This window comes from Crocodylus siamensis, chromosome 10 (genome assembly GCF_052110815.1).
Source record: "Crocodylus siamensis isolate JL-2025a chromosome 10, ASM5211081v1, whole genome shotgun sequence".
NCBI lineage: Eukaryota > Metazoa > Chordata > Crocodylia > Crocodylidae > Crocodylus > Crocodylus siamensis.
In genome coordinates this window covers 14,424,976-14,445,647 of record NC_143404.1, presented here as the reverse complement: position 1 = coordinate 14,445,647, position 20,672 = coordinate 14,424,976, and the positions used below count along the sequence as shown (strand labels likewise).

Genomic DNA, 20,672 nt, shown 5'->3' with positions numbered 1-20,672 from the left:
CCAGGTGCAGGCAGAACTTCTTGAAGAGTTCCTGGAAGGTGGTTTGGGTCATGCAAAAGGACTCCAGCCACTGTGCATCATCCCAGGTGTACTGGACGATGTCCAGCTACCAGTCCTAGCTGACTAGGTGGGCCAACAAGCAGGGGGGCTGGGGCCCTAGGAGCTCGTGGACAGCACTGGTGGTGGCATCCCTGCCAAGCAGCAGTGAGGTGGCTGGGGGTCTGACATGCTGCGGTAAGCCTGGTCATGAGGCTGTGCCACACGGGGGAGGCAGCCAGGGCTGAGACTGACCTGGGCCAGGTGGTGGTCAGCACAGCAGTGAACCACAGGAAGCAGGGTGGCCAGCAGGAGGCCAGGGCATAGGTCATCGTTCTCAGGGCCTGGGGGTGGAGCAGCTATTATGCAGTGGGCAACAGTCACAGAGGGTTGTGTCAGCCTGCCTGCAGCCTGCTCCAGGCCAGAAAGGCAGGTGGCCAGGGAGAAGCATGTTGAGCTGGCTCTTTGAGATGGCCTCCAGCTCCCCCTAGCTGTTGCAGGGGAGAGGTACAGGACCAGAGGAAGCCAGCAGTGGGCTACTGCCATGAGCAACAAATCTGCTCCCAAATGCATGTGTAGACTCCTTCCCAGGGTGGGTTTACTCCGCAGTAAATTAGAGTAAATCCATATAGCACTAATTGCATATGTAGACATGCCCTCTGGCTCACAATTCACATTTGAAATGTAGGCCTCTGAAGGCAAAGGCACCTGGTCCATTTCCCTTGCTCCAGTTCACAGAAGTTGTGGAGGAAGAATTTTTCACATGAACAAGGGAAATATTTACCAGGCCTTTAAATGGCTTCTAGTGACTTCAGTGTTTGAAGAAATCACTTTGTAAGCATTTACTTGATGACTTGTGTGATGAACCATCAGGAGTGCCAAGACTTCAGTGTACTAACATGATGGGGTTACTTGACTGATGATATATGGACAGACTATGTGCATCATCTGAAAGTGCTGACTTGAATAATAGTAGTTGAATGGTAAAGAGATGTGGGTTATAAACCTAATTTTCTTTCTCATTTGCACCAGGGCAAAGAGAATTAATCTACTAAAATCAATAGAGTTACACAGTTAGGTGAGCAAACAAAGAGCTGAACCAGGCCATTAAATCGGCTATTCTATTCACTTTGGTCTGCAAGTGAAAGGGGAATTGGGCAATATTCTGCTGTTACCCTTGAATAGTTGCAGATTTACATTTAATTTCCTATGCTCAAAGGGGTGAAGTGGCCTTGGCCTCCAGAAAAGAAGGAATGCAAAACACATCATACATATAGCAGTTTCTCTAAGGCTTGAATGGATCCAGCTGGCCAGCAGTGACAGTATTCCAGGCAAACTGTAATGTTTGAGGTGGCTGAGAAGAGTAGAGAGAGCTAGGGAAAGCATATCGCTGTCTATCAAATCACTGGGAGCACTTAACTGAAATGCTAGGACTCACTCTGATAGTATAGAATTAGCCACATTATTAACTAGCTCCAGCATCCCCGGTGATTTTGATAGGACTGGCTACCAGGCTTCTCCAAGAGTTATGCAGCAGCAGGTATTGGAGCCCTCAGACCTGTTCTCCTCCAGTTGTCCCAAAAACTTGAACCCGATGACGTGAATCTTCCCAGCTTGGTATACCTCCCGGTGTAATGTTGAATGACCTCCTCATTAGCTGCATGGAAGTTGTTCAATCCTGTTCCTAGTCACATATACAAAGACTATTGTTTTTGTCTTTGGTTGATTTTTATTTATCAATAAAACAATACTACAAAACATGGGAAACATCTGCATTAAATATAGATCTGCAGTTAATTTACCAACTTTTAACCTGCTGTATTTATAGAGTTTTCCTCCATGTCAGTATTGATCAGGAGGGCCCCCATGGCCAGTTACCACTAATCAAGTCACTTGAAAGCTGTACAAACCACCCCCCTCCCCCTGCCTTTTTCACAAGGAATGGCAATATGAAATGGAGCTAGATGCAAGAATTAGCTGCTTTCTTCCCTTGTTAGACTCAGGATGGTTGTCTCTTGAGTCTCTACAGTAGATCGCATCTTTGCCCCATTCCAGCTATCATCAAAAAAGGCAGTAGATACTGCTGATGTGCTTTCTCAGTCCAGCCCAGTACTACCCCTGAGTGCTCATGTCCTTAGCTAAGATCCTTTTCTGTCTTGTTCGCTATATTTTCTACCAAGCCAATTGCCAAGGTATTTATTCACTCCAGTTCTATTGAGCTTGTAAACGTGGTATTAATTTACTCCCATTTTTACTGAGCCTTTGGACAGTTCTGACTCTTACCATATTTCTTTCCCTGTCTGTGGCATTTGCTAATAACAAAGAGTAGAAAGAGTAACAGAAGTATTAACCTGTAACCTTCCAGTCAGAGACCTCCATCTCCATATAATAAATGCTCAGACAGCTTTTTATTTTCAAGGTCAGAGATGCACCACATCTCCTGGGAGGTGTCTTTCCTCTGACAGGGAGTTGAACAGACTAGTTTCAATTGGTATCCTTTCCCCTCACAGTCCCAATTACTTGTTCGGACTTTAATAATAGAGTATTATAATTTCATGAAAGGTGCAAAATAAGGTTAAAGGCAGTCTTGGATTACTGAGGAGGCGATTTCTCACAATCTAAAAGAACAATGAATGAATCAAAGAAAATAATATATGTACACACAGCTATATACTGTATATACACATCTATATACATCGATATACTGTATATATAAATATACACACACACATATATATGTATGTATATGTATATATGTACTTGACATCATCTAATTAAACAACGGTGAGGCTGATTTGAGCTTCTTTCTGCTACCATCTGGTATCAAATAAAAACACTTCTACTGTTCATATGCAGTACACTGCCTAGCTGGGCTGTAATTGCACCTTCATTTAACTATTAGGGAAGGAGTCTAACTTGGAAAAACTGAGATACACCAGATGCTCTTGAATTAAAAATAATTTAAAAGAAAAAGACTCACACATCCTCTGACACCTCTAGGATTAATAGAAAGATCAAAACTCAGGTTCCAGCTAAGAATGACATCCTCAAATATCTGAGAAAATCCCAAAAGCTTTGCACACAGCAGTCCTCAGAGTAGACAAACCCAAATTGTAGATGCTATGTAAGAGAAAACAGTGAGAAGGGAAAGGATGATGGCAGATGAAAGCTGGGAGAAAGGAGGGACCTAGAAAAAAGAATTAAAAAAAATAATTTTAGGTCCACTTTAACTTTCCCCTTCTCTAAGACCCAGAAGGGTTGGTAAATGAAGACTAAGAGTAAGTGGCAAAGAACCCATTTTAAGTGCTTTCTGCATACGCTTTAGAGAGAGAGTACACGGAAGAAAGAGCTGAAAGGCAAATCATATGGTTTGAATCATGAATGAGTACTCAGAAAGTGGTTCCTTTTTCTCCCTATTTGTTATATTGAATCTGTTATATTAGTGGTCAGTAAAGAAGAGGACTTGCGATATTTTTATGAGCATGGTGCAAATTACGACAATGCACCCCAACTTAATTCCCTTTTTGTCTTCTAGAGGTTTATTAATATCAAAGCAGAACCACATTACTACACATATGCATAATTCACAGTAAGAAAATGGCTCTCTCTCTCTACACCTCTTAACCAAGATTCAGGACCAATTATCCTGCAAAATGAGCACCAGGTTCCAAAGAGCACAATTTCTGCAAAATACCTAGCAAACATTGACTAATACTTACTAAAGTAGTATCATAATTAGGTAAAAACAAAGTAAATGAACAAATGAGGAAAGCTTAACTGCACTATGTTTTGTGATATCTTGAGTCATTAAGGGAAAGCAAAGAGCTTTTGTGAGAAATGAACTGCACATCAAATCAAACAAAAAAAAAAAATCACTTGCTTGTGCTGCTCTACCCAGTCACATAACTAAGTGGTAAGAGTTTAAAAGAATGTAGGACTCAGTTGCTATTGCTGACTGGCAATTGCTACATACAGATACCAAATTTATATATTATATATATTATTGGAAAACTTTCTTCAGTTCAAGAAATTAAGCTCATGTTCTTCAGTCAAAAGTTGAAGGCAGAGTAGATGTGTACCTTTTAGAACAGCTAAAGTCAAAAGTTGTCATCGATGACACTGACTCCCAAGAAAAAAAGTGCACTACTTTACTCACAAACCGTATCCCAAAGTGCCCATAACTTGAACTAGTTAATCCAATCAAAGGGTAGAAACAAAAAAGGTTACGGAGGTGACGAATTTTGTAGCTAAAATTTCATGCATCAAATACTGGTGGCAAACTGCTCCCCTTATAACCTGCATACCGGGCACATATACGCGAGATGCTATTGTGTAGTAGTCACTGCATTTATTTATATATGTCTAAGTTTATATTCGCATAACCAAGTATTAAATAAATGTGCAGTAACTGGAGTTACTGCGCAGTAGCACTGGTGAACATCTTCTAAGTAATGCTACTTAGCACTGTCCATGATGTGACACGCTGCTGTGCTGAGCAGTCAGCATCTTGTGTAGATGTGCCCAATGATAAACTCTGGATGAAATTATTAATTTCAAATAATAAATTAAACTAATAAAACTCTGAGTCTGGTGGACAATTTTTGTGACCAGAAGAAAAGGTAAATGCAAGTGAGCAAATTGTTCTCTACATAATAGTCACCTCAGTCTAATACTGGCTGGTCATATTCCTCTTTATTAGCTGTTTTATTGACATTGTGTTAGTAGCTGCTGCAATATTTTCCAAAGGTGCTTACAATAGTCCTAGAGCTCTGCTAACATGGATTGATTGAATCATGAGTGATTGTAGACAGCTGTTGTCTGTTTTAGCAGCACATAAAACAAATGAAAAGACATTTCTTTGCCTTGCTCTGCCTCTGTGGTACAGACCCTCTGATCAAATAGACCATAATACTCTACACCAATATAACCACTCCCTCACACTTTTTGATGCCAGCACTGATTTCCATACGCAACATCTGTATGTAACATCTTTTCAGTACTGTGTAGAAGGCTCACAACAAAGTTCACCTGAGATTTTTAATATTGAGAAAGAAGAATCACAAAAGAAATACTTTAAAGACCACAACAATCGCAAGCTGGCTTTATAAGCTGATATATGCTACCACCAGATAACACATAAAGCAATAATGTGCTGTTGTAGAGTCACAGAAGGTTAAGACAGGAATGACTTGATATGTCTGGCCCATATTCCTGACACAATGTCCTTTGCAGGCTGCCAGTGGCACAAAATGGCATAATAAACTGAGGAGAGTACTCTGCCTGAGTCACACCTTATCTTCTGAGATTGTTTAACTTTCAAAAATGCTTTGTCTTCCACATGTTTGTACAGATTAATGTGATCTGCATGCAGACACTTCTGCAGGTACAGGTTCCTATCAGCTTCCCTCAAAAACAAACCACCAGACCTAACTTTCCCTCAAGTACCAAAGATGAAAAGGCAAAAGCAACCTCAGAAACTCAGCGACATAAACGGAGCAACTGCCCCTTCTCCTGCCTCCTTCGTCCTTAGATTGCTGACTTATATTAAGGTGCAAGTCCTTAATGGAATCACACCAGCGTAGGTGCCCCTGAGCTGGTGGTCAAAATCCGGTCACAAAGGACTAGGACTATGCCTATACCATGTATCATCTAGCCAGCTGCATGGAGAGGAAGAAGATATGACATCAGTGCACAGGTATGGGTGTGTGCTGTTCAAAGGAGACCGGTGTGAAAAGGGATTACAGATAGGTCTCACTCCCAACTGCTCTGCACTAGCCCAAGGGAGCAACTTAAAGATCTACCGTAATTGCTGAATGCCACTGCCCACCGCTGATCCCTCTTGTGAGGAAGACAAGAAGATTCAATGCAGAGAAAGTCCTCAGCTGTTTTTTTTTTCTTGTCATCACAGCTCTCCTTGGGGAACTTTCCCTTCCCTTGCTTGATGCCCTACATTCTTTTCCGTTTGTCATTCATCCGTAGGCTTTAATGAAGACTTCTTGTTGAGACATATTAAAAAAGACGGCAGAAGAATAAACATCTCCCTCCCAGATGTGTTTCTTTCCTAAGCTCTCTGTTTCATTCTGTAAAATTATTTCCTCTTGGAAGTATCACACTGGCAAGTGGTCTCTGATATGGTGATGCCACTTCCAGGAGCACTGCTCTATGTGACAGCACATTCAGCTATGGCATCAGAAAATACCTTAAGCAGAAGGATTGACAGGTGGTAAACAACCCACCGTACTCACTGAGCTGTGATTTTCATCCCATCTGTAAAATAAAAGAAGAAGAAATAGACTTCAAGGGGAATTACCTCCAATCAAAGACACCGGGTAAAATCAACTGAGGCTAAATTATAATGGGACAAGTAAGGAAGTGCATACCTTTATATATGACAACTAAATGATACCAAATGATTTATTATGAGTTGTGCTATTACAGTGTATATGAAATGGTTCTTTAATGAGGAGACACAAAATAGTTACTGACTTGTAGCTGCACAGTTTCACAATACTGATAGCTGTATGTTTTGGTTAGACTAGTGCATTAAGACTCAAACAGGATGTGGAAGCTGTTAATATCTAATTGCTCTCATTGCCCATAGTGATTCGAAACACAACGGGCACATTACTGTCCCAGAAGAGCAGCTAAAGCAGGATGGCAAGAGCTACAGTTATAGCCACCACTTAAGAGCTTTTGGATGCTATAAATAGCTAGTTTAACTTGTAGTTGGACCAATGATGTCTGGTAGCTCCACTCTGATCAAAAGTATGTTTTCAAGCCTCTTTTTCTTTCAAGATCTCACTCACTATGGGAAAATACAGCAGGCTAAAAGCTACATTTTTTTTTTACATACCACAGTAAAAACAGTTACTGAGTTATATTTGTCAGAGTCACAGTAGTTTATGCATATTTGCTATTCACAGACTGCAGAATATTGCCAAATAACCTCACTGGTGGGGACTGACAACATGGAGATACATGCATTCATGTGAGACCATAATCAATGATGTCTATACTGTATTAAGCACATTCATGTTTTTTAAACACCTTCCAGTAAAATTGATTCCTTTAAAGTTTTAGTTAAAACTGCTTTTTCACAATTACGCACAAAATAACCTGTAAACAATTTGACATTACACTTATGTACAAGTGAACAACATTGGAAAGTAGAAGAGGTAATTCAGTGGGTGCCACTTGATATACATCAATGTGCAACAGACTGACTTGGCCTCAGCAAAGTCATTAAGTGCTTGTATGAGGTCAGAAAATGTAACATGAGCAAGGCCCCGTATAGATCACCATATCACAGAAGTCACAAAAGAAACACAAAAATCCTGTGTTTGCTGTGAAGATATTGCATTTGATGCACTTATTTCACTATGTGTGTGTGTATGTTGATTTGAAATCAAAACAGCTGAGTTATGTTTTTGGATAGCTGCATATGAGTTACTCTTAAAGAGTGATGTCAAAGAGGGAGCCCCATATACATACCAGAGAAGAGCTTCCCAGATGGATCTGAGGAAAGCATGTCCCCCATTAAAACAAATAGGCTGGATCCTGCTCCTGCTTCACTGCATACACATGTTCAAATGATCTGTGAGAATTCTCCCAGGTTTGTTTTCCTGGTAGAAAAACCTACCCAGTGATGCCTGAAGAGACATTTGAATGCTAAGCCCTTGAAGAGCAGAGAGCTTACTGTGCTGATGCTGCACAGCCCGAGGGCTCTTGTGCACACGTCTCAGCATGCTCTGCAGAGTCTCTCAGTCTGCCTGGAAACAGATGGCAGCAGTGCATAGGGCAGCCCTGATCGACTGACCCTGGATGCTCAGGATCAGCCTGCGTCTCCCTGTAGCACAATGTGGAGTTACGAAAGCGGTGCACTCTGTTCCCTGCTTCACTGGAACATCAGAGGCCAATGAGCAACACAGTCTCCTGGGGTGGGGGTGGGGTGGGGAAGCAAATGCTGGAGGACAGTTTTCAAACATTCTCCTGGGAGTTATTTAACTCTTGTTTTCCCGGGTTATTTTTCTCCTGGAGTGGCCATTTTTGCTGTGGGAGAAAAATCCTGAACATCTGTATGCTTGTGGTTTCACCTGGAGGAGCAGCAGCTATCTCAGAAGAAATGGAAGTGCATGTCTGCATGTGGCCTGAACCTCACTAGGAGCCTTGGATCTGTTTTGTTCTGAATTTGACTTCCGTTTCACTTGTCCATTGCTCTAGATTGAAATTAATAATATTTGGGATAGTGATGCCAAGAAAAATGAAGGCAGTATTTTATAAAGATTTTAAAAGTGCTTTTTATATTTTTTTTCTATTAACTTACAAATTCCCTTTTGGGGCATGGACCATTTATGACACCTGCATTTTTTTTTTGTACCATGATTTACAGGGGGCCTTATATTTAAGGTATGTGTAAAGCAAAATACATGTGCATACACACAACTAATGAAAAAAAAGCTATGAAAGAGTAAGATGTTGAGATCCCTTCTTAAGAAGATTTTCAGGACTGTGGAGGTATGGGGGGAGGGGGGCTAAGGGAGAGGGGCAGGAGGTCTCTTGGTTTACATTTGGTCTTTGCCAATGGAGATTAGAGCTGTTTTCACTTTCTGCTTCAACACAATGCAAAGAAAAGTACCAAATGGACCCCTCAGAACTGCAGTGAACAAAACCTGTATTCCAGTATTGCATTGTTATCAAGCACTTAACAAGACTCTGTGCATACAGATGACCTAGAAGGAAAGTATGTGGTCTACAGGGGTCTGAAAGCTCATGTGCTCTCCCTTCCCTCCTCTTACGCTTGAGTTCTACTAGGTTTAGCCAGGTGTATATCTTCAGGTATTTGGATATATGAAGAAGTACCTTCAAAAGGGCAAGATTCATTTTCAGATCGTTACCTTAAAGCTTGGAGACCAAATTGATTCTTGGAGTAAGTGTGCGCAAATCCACTGGAGCCAACTGATCTGCACCTATATATATCCATAGTGAATTTGCCTCCAATAGCTCCCACTTTTTAATGAAGCACATATCACTACAATGGTATAGCACACCATGATAACTGTGAAGTGTGTGTGATGGTAGCTGCATAATGCATCCAGAATACATTCACTCCAAGGTGCATGTGTGCACATGTATATATTTACAATAAATATTTTAAAACTAGTATCAGTCAGCATCCACACCTAAATGACTACTAAAGGAAACAGGATAACCAAAGCCTTTACAAAAGTGACAAAATCTATTCACCATGTTCTGTAACGAACCTCACAGGTGGATGTGCACTGCATTATAAGTTAGCAGCTTTTTTTCTTACTCACTGACATGCATTCACAATAATGGGAGTTTTACCAGTTGAGTCCAATCCCATTGAAGCCAATGTAAATGCTTAAATGAACTTCAAAGGAACTTGGAGTTGGTCCTTCTTAAGTATGGAAAGTAGCTTAAATATTTGGTTGGTTCCATCAATATTTCCAAAAGCTGTCTAGTCAGTGATTTCCAATTTGGCCTTGTGCCCATGATGTAAGCTTTACAAATATTTGAGGGAGGGGTAAGCAGCAACTGGATGTTCCTGTTGTTTTCATTTCCGCACTCCCTATGTGATCTATTGTCACAGAAAGAGAAATTGCAAAAGGAAAGCATAATTGTGTGGTATTTATGACTCAGGTCAGGAAGCAGTGCAAATATTAGCAGACAGGCATGGGACGGGGGTCCTGTTTGTAGATGATTCCTGTTTGTATAAATATCCCCAAAGTAGAATGCTTGACCAAGCATGGCTTACGAATGCTTAGTGCTCCCCTAACAGCTTCTGCATTTTGCCTCTATATTGTTCCCAACTGCCATTAAAATCACTTTGTTTTTTATCTCACTATCTGTCATTCTGGCCCTTCTTTCGTACCAGAACGAGAGGTAATACAGTGTACAGGAAAGTAGGTAACAAAGGACTACATTTTAGCCTGGTATCTAACACATTCACAATGGAAGAAGTGCAGGTGGTGATGAAGACACAACCATGGTCTTACCCCTTTTCAGCATCTGGTTTTCTGAGCAGGGAATTAAATGAAAACACCTCTTTCAGTCTCAATAGTGTAGGTAGCACAGGGCTTGCCTAGTTATGCAAAGTGGGCTTTTTATGCACCGTTTGAGCCCTAAGCAAAGGTCTCATAAGACTATCACAGCTATTTCTGGCAATATATTCTCCCTCAGATACTGCTGCACCTACAGTATTTGACCTGGTAACAATACCAAGAATGAGAATGTGGAAGGATAGCACATATACCCAATAATACCCTATAATTGAAAACATTGTGATGTCCAAGGCAAGCCTGCATCCCACTGAGCCCTGTGCTTTTATGTTGCACATACTTCCATTTCATTTGGTCTGTTCGTCTGTTTCTTAAGCCCCCGACACACGTTAGGTATATTATAAAATTAACTGGGAAATCACGCAATCAATTTAGACTGGCCATAAGTGCAACGTGTATATGGCACAATTAACTAGTCATTAGTGTCATAAATTTAGACTGGCCACATGTGCAAAGTAATTTATCATACCATGAAAATGTCCATCCACCTGTAAAAAGAGCCAATCAGCTACAAAGTTAGTGCTTGAAAATGCATAACAAGCTGATTTCCATCCAGCTTTCATTTGAACATGTGGCAGGGCCCTTAGGTTTAATTTACACTAGCAGGGCTATTACCATGCCCACTGGTATATATTCTCCCCTGCCCACAATAGGTTTTCTGCCAATGGATTAGCCCCAGCTCCACGAAATGGCAGAATCTCTGTCAGCAGAGTTGTGTCTATGACGGGGAATTCGCTTGCCTAGCTATATCTGCACTAGCTTTCTATATCTGCTGTGGGGTGTGCTCTTTTTCATACCTTACCTGACATAGCTCTTCCAGTGGCCCTTTGTAATATAGACAGACAGGGCTATCAGAGAAGGGCATTTGCTGGTTTTAATTATCAGTACGGCATTAACCACAGTTTGGGTTCTGCAGACCAGTGGTAAGTAAAGAAAGAGGCTGGGTTTTACAACAGGGCCTGAAAGAATTAGGCACTGATCTTCCACTGAAACTCGGGCACCTAAAATCCACTGGCCTCAGCCTTAAAAAGCATTATTGTGGAGGAAGCATCTTTAAGGTGAAAAGTTGAGGTCAGCATACATTCCTGTTTGGCCGTTTTGCTGGGACTTCAATCACACTCACAAATGATTGCATGCTATTTCTTTCCCTCCTTCTATTAGTTGCAATTTATATTCTCTGGGGAATTGGCTGTCTCTTAGATCAAGGGCCTAATGTATGGGGTTAACGTGACAGTGTGTAATGTGCTGGGAAAAACGTGGAACGTAGGTGCTTGCTGTTGCTTGTCTTCCCTGCACAGTGGTGCAGCATTTAAACTGCCAGGCAGGAGGCTTGAGTTCCCGAACACATTAGCCTCCTATGTCTGAGGCTAGGAAGGGACTCAGGGAGACTGAGGAAACACAAAGGCAGAAAAGGAGCCAGAGCTGATTTTGTTAATTTCTCGACTGTAATTTAGGGAACATCTCATGCAGAGCTGTGCAAGTACTCCCCCAAGATCTCACATCTCATAAAGAAATTTTAATCTAGAATTAACCTGCGATTTACAGACCAAAAGAATTCAATAAGGGGTCTGATTCTCATTTATCCTAAGGCTCCTACAAAACCCTTCAACAGTTTAAAAAAAATCCTAGTGTCGTTCCCTTTATTCTGCTGAGGTGGTATAAAGGATGCCTCAAGTTAACTGAGAAACGGATGCAGAGGCCGGATCCAGATGTGCAGGCACATGTGGTTGGTGGCACCGCAAATCTCTGTGCAGCACCACAAACTGCATGTGTTTCATGTTAAACTGTGCGCAGCACTACTAATTTGCGTAGCACCAGGGCAAAATTTGCTACCAGGATTTCCCGGTAGCAAAAAAAGGCGGCGCAAAGCATGTTGAAGTGGCATGCATCGGTACAAATGCAGAGATGGGCCACGCCACTCCCCAGCTGGCTTGAGCACAGGGTGCCTCAGCACAGGGGTTGCCTACTGGCTTAGCCCCACACTAAGGTACACTGTGCTGCAGCCAGCCCCCCTCCCCCAGCACATGAAGCACCTGCAAAATGCATGAGCAGGGGCGTGCACTGCAGCACAAAGTTGAGGCACAATTTTTTTCTGCTACTATTTGTGCTGCTGCAAACGCACACCCCTGCTCATATGCATGCAACCAGAAAAATCTATGTTTACACTGTCCAATCTATATGCTTATCCTGGAGCAGCATGTAGAAACAATAAGACGAATGTCTCACCAAGGGCGAGGCCATATCTAGTGCAGGTCCACTCCAATTAAATTAGGACTGAAGTTGGACTCAGGGATTACACTTCTTGTTCCCTAATCAGAATACAGTAACATTATCTATGCCCATTATATATGTATTCGCATATATGTACATACTGTGTGTGTGTGTGTGTATTACACACACACACATACACAAAAGGTGTATATGCACTTTCTAACTTGCATGACCTGCTTATAATAAAGTTTAAGACACTTTTATTTCACCAGCAGTGAAGAGTAATAACCATTTCATCGAAAGCCAGGAACATGAAAGCCACATAAATCAAACCCATTCTGGTGCTTTTCATTTGGTCTAATTTTTCTGCAGATATTAATCATCATACAGTCCTGTGCAAATTGACTCCAAATCCATTCACACTTCAAGGAAAAGAAAAAAATTGAATACAGACACTTTCTCTCTGTCACTCATATTCGGTAAGGCAATATTGTGGGGATTAATGAAAAGAGAAGAAAAGTGACAATACTTGGAGGTGAGGTTGCAAAGCTCCAGCTATACTGAGCTACCAAAAGAGAGAAGAGAAATGGTCAATACTTCACTAATTAATGAAAACTGCTAAACATATTCTTGCTGCAGTGCTACAGAGACCAAACCTGCTCCGTTTTTCTCCATAATTTGCTGGCACAATGGATTAATGCCAGAATTCTTGCTCATGACTCACAGTGACTATAAATAGTGCAGGAGGATAGTAAATAATACTCAGTAGTACTGAGAGTTTTCAACAGGGGAAAAGTTTCTTGGGCTGATTTTCCTTTATTTGGAAAGTCTGGCTGATAGTGATTGTTTTGAAATAGAAACATCACAGTTTGCAACTCCTGATATGTTAGAGATAATGGAGTTGCCTGCTATGAATATAGTGAGAAAGAGAAAAAAACCCCCTATGAAGTCAGTTTTGAGGTCCCTGGTACTGGCCTAGTATTTGCACTTTGCACTGGCAAAAGGGCAGGAAGTTGAGTGCAAACTTGCTAAAACAGCCATATCCAGAGTGGTTTCATAGGAAGCATAAATGCAAAAGTAAGAGGATTTTAAAAAAGGAGTGGAAAGGAAGTAAAACTATGGTAAGAAGAAAACTGTGTGTGCATGCGTACATACGCATGAATGCATACACGTGCAGTCTTATGAATGAGTATGCCTCTGAAATATGTATGTTTGAGTGTGAACAAGTGTTTTAACAGCTTAATTGGTTTAAGCTTCTGAAATCCCTTCTATTTTTAGCTCCGAGCTTTTTTTTTTACTCCATTCACAACAAAAATTTTGCTCTACTGTATATGAACTGGCCTCCTCCTCCTATGTAAAGTAATTTTATAAATTGGACCCTCAGATAGGGGTGAGTCCCAGCTGCAAACTTCAGATCTGGATTCAGAAATTCAAAATTCAGATCAACCCCAAATCGTTGGGCGTAGTTGGGCTGCGAGTTTGATTCACATTCAGCTCCTTTTCCAACCTTCTCGGATTGGGCAGTATTTTTGGAGATATGTTATTTCCTTCGCAGGTATGATTTACATACGCAAATCCTGCAGTTTAGTAGGGCAGATCTCAGTGTTCACATCTCTAACTACTTGATCCTACTGATTTGGCTCCAGATTTCATTTTGTGATGCCAAAATTCATTGCAACAGCCAATTTTGTGGGAGCAGGTTAGCCCTGCAAGCAGAGAATTTCAGCACTATTGAAAATATCCCCTGATTAATCTAATGCATACTTGAGATCATCTCCCTGTGTAGTCTTGTGAATTATTCAAATAGTGAAACTGAAGTTTAGAACCCATGGTGGGGCTAAATAAGTCAATATGCAGGCATATGAAGTTACCAGCGCTCTTGAGGACGGTGTCTCTCTCACTCTGTGTCCTGAGTCATTGACTGACTTACACTAAACTCCCTAGGGCTATAAATAGATGTTGCATTTGTCTCTGGAGAAAGCAATTTGTCCTGTAACCCTACAGACCACTGTCTTGCTTCAAGTTCCATCCACATATGAGGGATAAAATGTGCTATCGTTTTTTCCTGTGACATTGCGGTGTGCATCTGAAAAGTTATCGTGGATCATTTTTGCACCAGCTGGCCAGGATGTCTACTCACCCATCTACTGGCGGAGAAGCAGTACCACCACTTGGAAGGGCAACATGCAAATACCTGCGGTGCTCCTGTTTTGATGTGGGTCAAGCCCTGGGACAATCAGACTCATGCCAGATGCAATATCTATTTACAGCCACCGTGACTTATTCCTCTCTGGAGCCAATGATGGCTCAGCAGACTGGGTAATGCAATGAATGCATCATTAGGTACCTGTTCTTCAGTCTCTTAATGACAATTTCTTTTATCCCATTAGTTGGAGCCTGTCACCTGGAAACCCGTTCACCTTAAATGTCTCTATTCCTACCCCTGAGACCTTTGCCTACCACCAAATTATTGGCACCAACAACTTCTTATTGGCCTGCTAAAAAATAAGGCTTGAATGTCAACTATAGTGCAGATAATGTGGGTCAGTCTTAGAGAAATGGAAACCATTCTCTCTTGTTGCAAGTGCTTAACAAATCCTTGTGCTTCTGAGTTGTTCTCTGCAAAATAAGAGCCCTCTCTCCTCTACCCCCCCCAATGGAACTTAGCAAATAGGAAATTATGAAAAAGTTATGTATTATACATAACAATAATGCTCCAAATGAATTCTGCTACCCAATGGGTTATGCCACTGACTACCCAAGGATGCTGAGAAGGCTGTTTCAATTACAGAGTATGTTCGGTTTCTTTTCAGTTTTTAATTTCCTCTTAAAATGTACATAGTGGAGTATGAGGTGGTTGTCATTTTTAACAATCAATTTCCTGCCAGTCAGAGCACTAAATGCATCTCTTGTTAGGTTTATAATTCCTTATAATTGCATCTGTGTCAGATGGGAACAGGATTCTGCTCTCCCCATTTGTTCAGGCCAAAGATGATTTGGCAACAATGTCTGGCAGGCTTGCAAAAACCAGCTAAGCTTACTAATTCAGCTACTTGATCTGCCATTCCAGTCCATCCAGAAAAAATCCCTGGAACTTGTTTCCCATCTGAAATCCTTCCACATGTAATCCTGTGTCATCTGGAAGCCTTGAAAATGCAAGCATAGATTTGGGGAGGAAATGGTCAAAAACTAACAAAATAGTCTACCCATAGTTACAACAGACACAGATCCTTTTCTCTGATCCCCAGTAAAATGCATGTATGGTGTCCCCCCAATAAGGGAAAGAGAGAGGCCTTGTTCTATTCGTACTTCATATATCTGTAGGGGTAATGGAACATCCAAAGAGTGCTAAGAATTGCTTTTTATTATTTTTTTTTTTGAGAAAGTGCAGAATTATAGGGAGAGAACCAGGAAAATTATTTCTGAAACATATATATATATATATATATACACATACATACATAAATATGTACATATATATATACATATGTATATGGACATGCACACTTACATACACACAAATGCTTAATGTAAACTGCCTCGGCATAGCTTTTTTGCTTAGATCACATACATCTGCCATCTCCCTCATCCCTCCAGATAAATGAATTAAAAGGAGAATGCAAAAGGCATGCAGTTTACGGAAAACACCTGGCCACTGCCTGATTGTGTATGGGACCTCCCCCACTGGCCCCAGGAGCCTCCGCACACGAATTTCATTACTTGTGGTTGTTGTGCCTTTAGTGTTTGAAGTATCCATTTGTGTAAGAGCAAGAGCTTACAAACAAAAGCATCTCTCATTGTGCTTCCACCACTGGAAAAATATCATTACCCTGTGACTGTAAATGTTAAGGTGAAATAGGCAAATTAGGCAGTACTATAGAGATGGATTTTTTTTTTCTTTTTTGTGACCTAACAAATTGTTATTATTATTTCTTTTTATTTCCTTATCACTTAGTGTCTGGATTTGGAAATGATAATAAGGTTATTCACCCCCACCCCTGCTCCTATAGATGATACTTTCGTAGCAGTTCAGATTGCCAGGGATGCTTCCTTTCTGGAAACCTTTCTGGGATTTTGATTTTAAGGAAATCCTGGATGCATTTTTCTAACTCTTCCTCAATAGAGAGCTTTTCCTTCACTGCTTTTTTTTTGCTCGTGTTGGACTCCCTGGAGCCAGAGGTTAGAGTTCGGAGCAGGTCACTTTTTCTTCGGATTTCAGACTGCTGCAGAAGCTGCACGGGGCCCTTCTTGATTGGTCGATCCAGAGTCTGTATGTTGGGCTGGCGGGTAACCGGGCCACAGATGACCGTCTCTTGCGGGGAGCTGGCTTCTGATTGGCTGTCGCAGCTGGACGTAGATAGTTCGTTGCAAGATGTACCACTTTCCCCCTCTTTGTCTCCTTTGCCGTTTTTGCAGCAGCAATCACAGTGGGATGAAGACCACCTGGAAGGCTCGCCTAAAAAAGAGAAAAGCGAGTACACAGTGAGGTAACATAAAGCACAGACAGCGGGGTAGTCAGGCACACGCACAGTCGGGTTTGCTTTCATCTGCTATCAAATCAGCCCTTATCTGCTGAGCACTCTGCACTAGCAGAAGAAAATTGAGGATCTGCTCTAGTAACTGGAACAGGATTAAGGATTTCCGAACTCAGAGGTTCTTGTTTTATATTTTCCTCACAGGTTGTCAGGAAGTTGCTCATGCACAGAACTTGCACGCACATGTTGCTAAATCAGGACCTTCGGCTCCTGGGTCTGATCCTCATGAACATTGAGGCTCTGTTACACAACCTGGTAGTAACCTAGTAATGCCTCTTTAGATTGCCCCAGGGGTTTATAGGGTATTTATGTAAAATGATTTTAGCGTGAGACTTGCTGGTCATCAAGGTATGTTTGAAAAAACACTTTGAGATCCTCACCAGAAACCATTATACTAATGCAACGACTAGGTTGTTATTCTCCTAAGAGCAAACGATCTCCCCTTCAGGAAACCAGTGTTATTTCTGAGGGACTTGCTGCTAACTCTGTGGCAAGTAACCACATAAGCAAATCTCGTGGGGATCGCTCAATTATTTTCTCGAGCAAGCTCCCACTCAAGTCAATGGGATCTTTAGTCAATGGGATCTTTCCCTGAAAAGCACCGAGTTAAAAAAAAGTAAGTCCTTCAACATTTGACCCGAAACCCTTCCTTGCCACCCTTGCCCTTACAAGTAGTTCCACTAAAGCCAATAGGATTTCCTACATCAGCAAAGGTTGCAGGATCACACCTGCGGTCACTGATTCAGGAAAAAAATCTGTTACTGACTCACAGAAACGGAGCCGCTATCCAACAGGCTGCTCTTTACCGAGAAGAGTAAGCAAGCTATTGCCTGCTGCCAAATCACAGCAAAAGTTATTGACTCCAAAAAACATAAAGGCTCCAGCAGCTTATTTTAGTGTTTAATCTTCTAAATCATTTTGATTTAATAAATAAAGGACACGGCAGAAGGAAACAAAACTGGTTTGACAAGAAAAGAATGAAGATATAACTCTTTTTAGGGCAGTAAAATCAAGACGCAGCTACACAGAATACGCTTACTAAGATTATCGCATAAAATACTAAGGCTATTCAGGCTGTTGAGGTATTCCTCCGTTCCACTCTTTTTAAAAGAATGCTGTCATGTTTCATACGTGCAGAAGAAGTTGAGCATTGAGTCTATGATTATAGCAATTGTATCATCTTCTTCTGGTTAAAAAACCCACCAAGGACACATGAGACATACATTGATCAGTTTTTTTTATATTAAAAGCAAAGCCTAAAGCTCAGCTTTTATGTGCAACCCTACTATGACATAGCAGTGCGTGCACCCTGGAATTATCCTAAAGAACATGCCCAGCCCAGGACTCACAGGCAACTCTCCAATAACAAGCTGGGGTGAAAGGCTGACTTCATTAAAGTCAGCAGGAGTTTTAACTTCAATGCAGCCAGGATTTCAACGCCAGTATGTGCACCCCACCACACCAATAACAAGTTGGTTCACATAAACCAATACACAGGGAGAAAACCCTTTCTAATGCTCAGTTTAAGTTGGCGGGGTGTGAACACAAACGGAGGCACTCTATGGAGTTTCACCTGCTGGCACTCTAGCTACTCTTTTAAATTGGTTCCTTGCAGTACAGCATGTGCTGCTTCATCACGTGGTTCCATCGAGGGAGGAAAAAAAACCCCTACCTGCATCAGTAATGCTTTGCAGTATGGTGTGATACAACAAACGAGATATAAGAAGCCAACACAAGGCCAATGTGTATGAAAAACACCACACACAGATTTTGGCCACCATGCACTGCTCTTTTATGAGATCAGAGGTAAAAATCTAACTCCAGTAGAGGTGCAAATCATTTCCTCTGCTGCAGTCTAATGCCTAGTTAAGCTGCAATGATTTTTATGCTACAAAGCTACCAAACAGCTGGGCACAACTGGACATCTCTTTGTGTTCTTAGATATTTAGGGCAGGGAATGCGTGCACTGGAGCCAGCTAGCTGGTAAGATATACAGTCAAAAACAGCTGCCGTTTCCTGATGAAACCCTGTTCATAGGCTATCATCTAGAGGAGCTAATATCTGTGTGTGCTGTGTAGTACCTTGGAAATATGAATTTTCCCAAGAGCTAAAAAATCCCATACTGTTCTTCATGTCTAAATAAAATTGAGACTATAATGCTTCCAATGTAACTAATATTCAAAAGAATGCTTATTATTATTTTATTGTGTGATCATCATCATTTCCACTCAGCACCACAGAAGTGGGAAGGGATCTCAGAGTCACAGTGGGCTCCAAGATGAACATGAGTCATCAGTGTGATGAAATCATCAGCAAAGCTAATGGCACTTTATCATGCATCAACAGATGCATGACAAATAGAGCCAAAGAGGAGGTGATACTTCCCCTCTATGCGGCATTGGTCAGACTGCGCAGTTAGAGTACTGAGTCCGGTTCTGGGCGCCGTACTTCAAGAAGGATGTGGATAGCCTCAAGAGGGTTCAGAGGAGGGCCACTTGCATGGTTGGGGTTTACAGGCCAAGCCCTATGAGGACAGACTGAGGGACCTGGACCTCTTCAGCCTCCACAAGAGAAGGCTGAGAGGTGATCTTGTGGCCCCCTTCAAATTCAATAGGGGGGCACAGCAAGGTATTGGAGATGCTCTGTTCACCAGGGCACCTCTTGGGGTAACAAGGAACAATGGCCACAAACTAACAGAGAGCAGATTTAGGCTAGTCATCAGGAAAAACTTCATGGTAAGGGTGGCCAAAATTTGGAACGGGCTTCCAAGGAAGGTGGTGCTGTCCCCTACCTTGGGGGTCTTCAAGAGAAGGCTGGATAGGCATCTGGCTGGGGCCATCTGACCCCATCACTCTTTCCTGCCTAGGCAGGGAGGTGGGACTCGATGATCTGCTGATGTCCCTTCCCACCCTAGCATCTATGAATCTATGAGTCATCATCATTAGTAAACTAAATGTAATAATTTGTTTCTTAAAAATAAAACTACAAGCAGCATTAAGTTCCTGGTTACCTTAAACTATGTATGTGAATAAACATCTCCTGGGCTACCAAAAAGTTACTTGTCAACAACCATTTAGTGAAAAACGAGACAGCTGTGGAGTCTGTTCTCCACAGTATCACCCACAAGAACACACAGTGGACTCAGCTACTTAAGCACTGATAGCTGCTTTACTTTCTCCTAACATCTTTCCCATGACAGAGGTTGAAGACATTGATCACTCTGCCCAGAAGATGATGCTATGATAGCAGCCTCTTCCCCTCACCCCCACTTCTTTCAAAAGGCTTCTGCTTTGTGTAGCTATAAAATATGACACTGTGAGCCATAACCTATTCCACCAACTGGCATCCAAGTGGCCTGCAGTACCTAAATGCAATTCAACTGAACCCTGCTCAAGTCCCAAAAATCTATGCATGCAGCTACTTCTGTAACACACAGTCCTCTTGCCCTTCAGACAGTGCCAAAATAACAATAGTGAACAAAAGGAGACTCTGGATTAAGAGTCTTTCAGGAATCTGACCACAGTGGACTTAGGTGCCTAGGTCCACGTAAGAGTCTAATCGGCAGAATAGAATCTGGTCCTGGTGTCTAATTAACTTAATTTCCACCTGAAGCATCCGCGCAAATATTTATTTGTACACGCACAAAATGGAACCTTTTGACAAGCATGGCCCTCAATTTCTGTAGGCCTAGGAGGGGAAAAAACCACTAAAGTAAATTATGCTTTGATTTGTTTCTTGAGTCATATGTAGCAGTTCACATGGATCTCTTTTTTTCATTATCAGCTGGAGAACTGCCCAAAAGCTATAATCC

General features: G+C 41.7%; 1 protein-coding gene across 2 annotated transcripts in view; it reads right to left on the bottom strand.

Annotated features, from left to right (window-relative positions):
- Positions 1-1,765: 1,765 nt before the first annotated feature.
- Positions 1,766-20,672, bottom strand: part of KCTD16 (potassium channel tetramerization domain containing 16) — a 211,333-nt gene continuing 192,426 nt past the window's right edge. For both annotated transcript variants that reach the window (XM_090065064.1, XM_090065065.1), the window contains exon 3: positions 1,766-16,782. In XM_090065064.1, the coding sequence (XP_089921190.1) occupies positions 16,331-16,782 (452 nt within the window). In that variant the 3' untranslated portion in view covers positions 1,766-16,330. The remainder of the gene's footprint in view (positions 16,783-20,672) is intronic.